Genomic DNA, 6,842 nt, shown 5'->3' on the forward strand with positions numbered 1-6,842 from the left:
GCGGAAACTTCAGAAAAACGGAAACTGCGATCAGCAACTTCGGCTTTGTTCTATTTTTTTATCGATCTTTTCAGTTTGTTTGTTTGTTGGCGGAAACTCCAAACAGCAACTTCGGCTTTTTTGAATTTTTTCTCTCGATCTTTTCAGGGTAGGACCTGAGGGTACGAACTGTTCAGGGTACGAACTAGGTTGCACCCCCATACTGTTCGCTGTTCCCTCAGCTGGTGTGATGATTTCCACAGTATATATAGATCCACAAGGCTTTCAATGGAATAGTGTATCGAATTACATGGTGTCAACTATTTTTCTCTTAATACTGAAAATATGCATTATATAGTACATATAATACATGGTTTTCACACACATCATGTTTCTATTTTAAAGATCTGGAAAATTGATGCTAACATTTTTTTAGTATCATTCTGACTTTTAATTTATTTTAATTGAGTAACTGATTGCTTTTGAAAAGTTTGGTTTATCCTAAACATGGAAAAACGTTTGTTGGAATACAGAGAAAACAAAAAAACGAAAGTTACAACTGCCACGTCTAATTTCACTCGTCCTCCTGTTTCAAATCGTTCACATATTTTACTGATCTGGATAAAAGCTGTGCAGACCTATATAACAGAAAGTTGGCTATTTCATTTTATCAGTAATACCTTGGTGAATGTTCCAGTTTTTGGAAAGCCGTTTGTATTAAAACTTTTACTTTGGTTGATATTGTTTGGATTATTTGTGGAATTGGAGTTTGGAATAGTTTACATTATTGCATCTTCATTTTTACTAATTTATATCAACACTTCAACAAAACGCCGTTCGAAGAATGAAATGAGCGCTTATTCAGTTTTCAACAAACACTTTAAAAAACTGGATGGTACATTTACTGCTGAACAGTTTGAAAAGGAACTTACGCACAGAATGTGATGGATAGCTGTTTAATATTGACTTTACAATGTGTTTTGGATGCAGATTACCAAGCCACATGATCAAATGGACAAATCCAATCTAGTTTAATGACTGCAAGAAATACAAGCGTGTATACTGTCTAAGTTTTCTTTGCATTAGACTGCAAATTTTTGCCATCATATAATTGTGCGGAAAGCTCTGTTATTAATATTATAGCATATTTTGGGCATGTCTGATGAAATAAATGATTGTAAGTATATTTATATGGCATTTCATTACTATTTTAATTTTATATACTATGCCAATTGCCAATATTCATATGGAAGATGTTTCTGAAAATACATCTATTGGACAATGGACATGTAGGTCAATTGCCATCATGAAAAATGTGTTAATTCTGCCAACACAAACTTAGATTAATTTTCATCTTATTTTTTAAAATGCTAATCGTTTAACAAATCTAGTTTTTGAGGTTTTGTTTGTTTGTTTTATCTTTATCCTGCATTGCGGGAAAGCGGACTTGAGCGCTATGCATCGGTGTACGCCTTCCGACGTACACCTGACCCACGCTGCAGCTGACGACAATGTCTGTTTCCGGTTGTCTAATCTACTTATGACTTAAATTTGGTACTACCCATTACTCGAAATCGATCACTGGGTAGAGGCAATTATCGCAAAGTTTCTTGCCCAGAGAAACAACAGCAAGTGCGGGTGGCTGGAGTCGAACATGCAGGCTCTCGACTGCGAGCCGAACGCGCTAACCACTCGGCCACTGCTGCCGAGGTGAATTTTGCACTTCATTATATTCTTACTGAAAACTCTAAACTTGAACTTATTCACAAGTCACAATACGTTGGTTTCACCTTTTATGTTGTATGATTAAAACTGATCATCTTAAAGTGTTGGTATTGATTTCTAAGAAGAGTTGTTATTTTTTGTGATATAAATTTATTGCATTGCTCGTATTTAAAAAAACAAATAGCATTTTTTACAAGTGTCATTGGTAGAGTTCCACTTACAAGTATTTATTTATATTCAGCTGTGATTAAAGCTGTTCAAAACGATGATATTTTGAACCGTCAATACATTGCATTTGTTATGAAAGGAAGTTTGTTTTTGACCAAGTAAATTTTGTTTTCAAAACCAAACAGTCAGCCCAAACAACTTTCAGACTTTTTTGTCAACGAAACAAATTTAAATGAAAGCTTTTATCAAAATGCTATTTTACACAGCTTTGGTTCTGAATTGTTGGGAGTTTTTTTGACCAGTGTATACAGATAAAACCGATTAATTGCATAATCTATTGAGCAAACTTTCTTTTACGTTTAACCAATCTTTATGCAATTATCCAAAACAGATTATTCGATTATTATTTAATCTACAAATACATTACCACAAAAAGTGCTCAATGCCAACAAAAAAGCCAAGCAGAGCAAATTACATCAAGTATAGTTATTACTTTTTAAAACCTCTACAGCCTGTTTAATTCTAAAAGGGGGGTTGTCAGATCATGTCATGATCCCCCTTTTAAGGTGAAACAGGCTGTAGAGATTTTAGAAAGTAATATTTCATGTTATTCGATTATTGCATGTTTTGAGATATATAGGAATCTCCTGTGATAAATAGTTTATGTGTTTCATTTGTATGTGAACGACCGATTTCGTCTGGTATCTTTTCTTCCATCATTCCTTCAACAACGAAATAAGTCCAGCAAATTTCATCTTTTGCTAAATCATTTGCCTATCTGTCTTGCATTCCAGTTCTGTTTCTAATTTCTTGGTTTGTAGTGTTTTTGGTGATTACATAATATTTACATTACCTATTTATTGCATTCTTGCTTATTTTTTATTGTTAAAGTTTATAGTGCTGTATGCTCAAGGTTGGAAGTAACGACTAGTTGTCACTATTCGATAGTGTTATTTGTTGCTTTCTGAATATCGAATGCTTATACCCATGCCTTTTAAAAATAAATATCGAATGCGCGTTATTCACTGCTTTTTTATGCAAGCAACGAAATCATTATTCGTTTTTCACTAATCGATGTTTAGGAGAACTGCTGAATCATTTTTTGTTGTTCACTTGCTTCGTCATCAAAACAAATTTACGAGATTTAGTTTTTGGATTACTATTCGACCTAGTCCCCTTCCGATTTTCGAACTTTAAAGGATTAAGGAAAATTTTGCGGCAACACAGTTCTGTTTTATCGAGTTTTCGTATTTTTTTTAGTTTGCAGATTGCTTGTTTTTTGGCCAGTCAATTTTTAGTAGTTGCTATTCATGGCTTTTTTTAAGTATCGATAGCGGAAAGTCATTGCTTTTTCGGGCACTATCGAATAGCGAAATAGTCATTGTTTTTTGACTAACGACTTCCAACCCTGCATATGCTCATAGCTTATGATTGCATTTATGTAGCAAGACTTTTAGTTTGATCGAGTGGGCACAGTAAGTAATCCTTTTGCTATGTTGTTCTTTTTATACGTTTTAGGACTAACTACCAAAGACAGGTATGGCTGGAAATAGTGTGAGGTTAAAGAATTTGAGAGTTTTACGTGGGATTGTAAAAGAATTATCCTTGTCAAAACAAATTGGGTCTCCCGCCCATAGATATCTTATGGATCAATACAAATCTAACCAAGTAAGCACTGCCACTATGGCGATCGCAGCTGTTGTTGCTAGTTATTGGAATTATTTGCCTATTTATACTATTCATAGAAAGAAAGAAAAAACATTGCATTAAAGATTCGCCTAATTAAGTGTCCGTTTTTTGGTTGCTATTGTCGTGCACAGCGCCTAGAAACATGTTTTTTACGATGTAGACGTGGCGCTGTAACAATTCTATTTTTATAACACAGCAGGCCATTGAAGTTATTTTTTGTTGTCACACTGAAGAGAAATGAACTGTTTAGATTCACACAACATGTTGGAACCACACGCAACCTTGATTGGTTAACTGTACGAATCTTAATCCTCGGGCCGAGAAAAGAAAGCCTTTTAAAAGATTATTCCTGGCAGTTTTGCATATTTGTAGAGGTTTTGGAGCATCGACACGGGCTTCGCCACCGAGGTTGACAGAGTGAAACATTCGCTTGTTACAGTGTTGTTTTCTGTGCATTATTCCATTCACTAGGTGCTGCTAAATGGAGAGTTGTTCCTAAAGTGCGTTGCTCAAGCGCACACCCCGAAAGTTGAGCCGTCGTTCCCTGATTTTACCGTTTTATTGTTTGCAATCGGTTGCTTAACCGAGTGAGCTTACAGAGAGGACAATCTTGAATGTTCAACTAAACTTAACAATGTACACCAAACAAAGATACATTTTGTACTTGTAAGAGAGTAAAGAGCGCAAAATATATCATGAAATCAAGCATTGGTATTCCTGGATGAAACTATTTAACTAAGTAGTTAAACACCAGTTTCACTGAAGTGAAAATGTTCGATAATGTTCATTTAAGTAGCGTGAATTGCTCTGGATTGTGCAGTAGCTTTGCTCGTTTTCATGCTTAAGCACGATTTGAATTTTTAAATTTAATGCCTAGGTTCACTGTTAATCCAACAGTTTGTTTTTGTCAACGTAAGTTGTATGGAACGTTGACTTTAAACTTGAGTTGTTTTCTTTTTCACAGACTACTTCTTCACAATATTGCCGAGATCCTGAAGCGGCTAGTTACTCTGCCGCAACACTTTATTGCTTTCTTCGTAGTGCACGAGAGCATGCAGAACTTATTAAGAAACATGGCAGCAGTGAAGGTTCAATACGAAAAGCTGCCGAAACAGTCGGTCTAAAATTACCAAAAGAATACAATCCATCGACTGGTCAAAATCAAGAGAAAGATGAATAGGATTTACCTGTGGCTGTTCAACTTTATTCACTTACCTCATCGCACCCCTTTAACCTGGAAGGGTTGTTTTTGTTTGAGAAAGTAAAACCTCCTTGCGCTTTGTTGTATTTTGGTTTTCTAGAAGTCTCTACGAACGTAAATCTTCTCTACGTTTTTTCGTGAATTTTTTGTACGAATTATTCGTTTTGACGAGCCGAGGGCGTGACCTGAGCTGTAAAAAGCTACAGGATTGTACTTTTTAATACATCAAGTCATGTCAAGTTCCAGCTAGGTTCTGAGTTGTTCATCTTAGGCTGATTACTTTCGCATGTGACCAGAAGCGTGAAAAAATTGACAGGTCACCCATCGTTTTTATTGATGGATTGAGGAAATCTATATCCTCGGACTGAGAAAGCTTTTCGGAGAGCTTAATCCTGGCAGTTTCGCAGACTGTTAGAAGCCTTAACTTATTGACGCAGACCCGTAACCGAAGTTGACATAATAAAGTTTCTGCTCGTTATGTATAGGTCATTTCATCTGCTTACCACTAAATGGATAGCAGTCCTTGAAATGCGTTTTTTAAACGCACCTCCCGAGAGTCGAACTTGCACGGCTTGGTCTGGAAGTTTTTACATTCGTAAAATCGGGCGCTTAACTAACGGAACTATCAGGATTGATGTCGGTCGAGTTGTCATAGCCAATAACTCGAAGCGAATAATGCTGATTATAGTCTACCTTTAAAAATGTGGCCACTTAAACATAACTTAACAATTCTTTGTAAGGCCAGATCACATCGCCAACCAATCAGAACATGTTTAAGTGACTACAGTCCAATTGTGATCCTTCTAGCATTAAGCCACAGAGTTGATGTTACTTTGAACTTTGCTTGGTAATGACAGAAGACAAACAAGTTATCGTTTGGGTGGAAATCTAACACACGTCATTAAAATGATTAGCTACCACTGTTTTAACCCTCTACGGCACGCAAAGCTGTGGATGACGAAACACTGACTTGATTTAAGGTACTCTGCCCAAATAAGGCCCACCCTTTCATATCTGGAAAACCAAAGCTAGCAAGGAACAGCTGTTGTAATCTAATTGGCTGGCTGCTATAATCATGTAAATGAACAGAAAAGTAATTTGGTTTCCTAATAGAAACCACATGCCAGCAGAGTTAGTTGTAAATTTCTGAAAGCTATCTTGCAGCAGTAAAATTTTGTTCAGTACTTAATCCATCGGTGTGTTTTCGTAAGTGGTGTTTGTTTTCTACCTTTGTTAGAGTTTCAGGATATGCTAAAGGGTCTAAAGTTTCAACATGTATTGACGTACTGACCTTTGTTGGATAGTGTATTTAGGTAGTTTACGTTAAACTGATTGTGAAGAGTTGCCCTAACAAGGCCTATCAAAATCAGCCATGGGCCTTATTAGGGCAGGTACCCTTGGCATTCCATTGTGGACTTGTAAGGGCTGTTAGGAGAAAGACAGTGCAGTTGATACTCCCTTACTGGCAGCTATCAAGCGCAACCTCAGATCAAAACATCACCAGCATGTGGTTAGGGCACAAAATAACTTAACCGTTTCCAGTTTTGCAAAAATCGGATTTCGCTTTTATTAGGATTTGGAAATTTTTCATTTGATAACAAGGCTACTGCTGACCATGTCTTTGCTCCAAGTGATGTCACCAACATTGACCATACAGTCGGTGACCAATCTCAGCTGCCATCACCGAGTCGTGACATGTTTTCACAGCCACCAACAAGTTGGGGAACGTTCAAATATTACGTAACGCCTTTTTTCCGAATTTTTGACCCCCCCCCTCCCTCATGTAACGCTTTTTCACTACAAATTCAGCACAAAAAACTACCATTCCGTACTCGAAAGCGTTACGTAACGTTTTGCTTGAACCCCCTCCCCCCGATGTGACGCTAACGTAACGCTTTGCATAAACCCCCCCCCTCCCCCTCGAAGGCGTTACGTAATATTTGAACGTTCCCTTGTGGGATGTCTCCACAACCGTCAACAAGTCATGAGTTGTCTCCACAAATATCAACAAGTTTGGGATGTCTCCACAATCGTTAACAAGTCATGAGATGTCTCCACAAATATCAACAAGTTATAAGAT

General features: G+C 37.0%; 1 protein-coding gene across 1 annotated transcript; it reads left to right on the top strand.

Moving 5' to 3' along the window:
- The first annotated feature begins 1,811 nt into the window (after positions 1 to 1,811).
- Positions 1,812 to 5,007, top strand: LOC145770426 (protein FMC1 homolog). Its single transcript, XM_082582070.1, has 2 exons — positions 1,812 to 3,540; positions 4,526 to 5,007. Exons 1-2 carry the CDS (start codon positions 3,412 to 3,414, stop codon positions 4,739 to 4,741), a joined length of 345 nt encoding a protein of 114 aa, XP_082438196.1. The 5' UTR covers positions 1,812 to 3,411; the 3' UTR covers positions 4,742 to 5,007.
- The last annotated feature ends 1,835 nt before the right edge of the window (positions 5,008 to 6,842 follow it).

Source organism: Aplidium turbinatum, chromosome 5 (assembly GCF_918807975.1).
Source record: "Aplidium turbinatum chromosome 5, kaAplTurb1.1, whole genome shotgun sequence".
NCBI lineage: Eukaryota > Metazoa > Chordata > Ascidiacea > Aplousobranchia > Polyclinidae > Aplidium > Aplidium turbinatum.

Coding starts and splice junctions, on each gene's coding strand:
- LOC145770426 (XM_082582070.1), top strand. CDS start 3,412: ATGGCTGGAAATAGTGTGAGGTTAAAGAATTTGAGAGTTTTACGTGGG. Junction 3,541..4,525: donor ATCAATACAAATCTAACCAA/GTAAGCACTGCC, acceptor TCTTTTTCACAG/ACTACTTCTTCACAATATTG.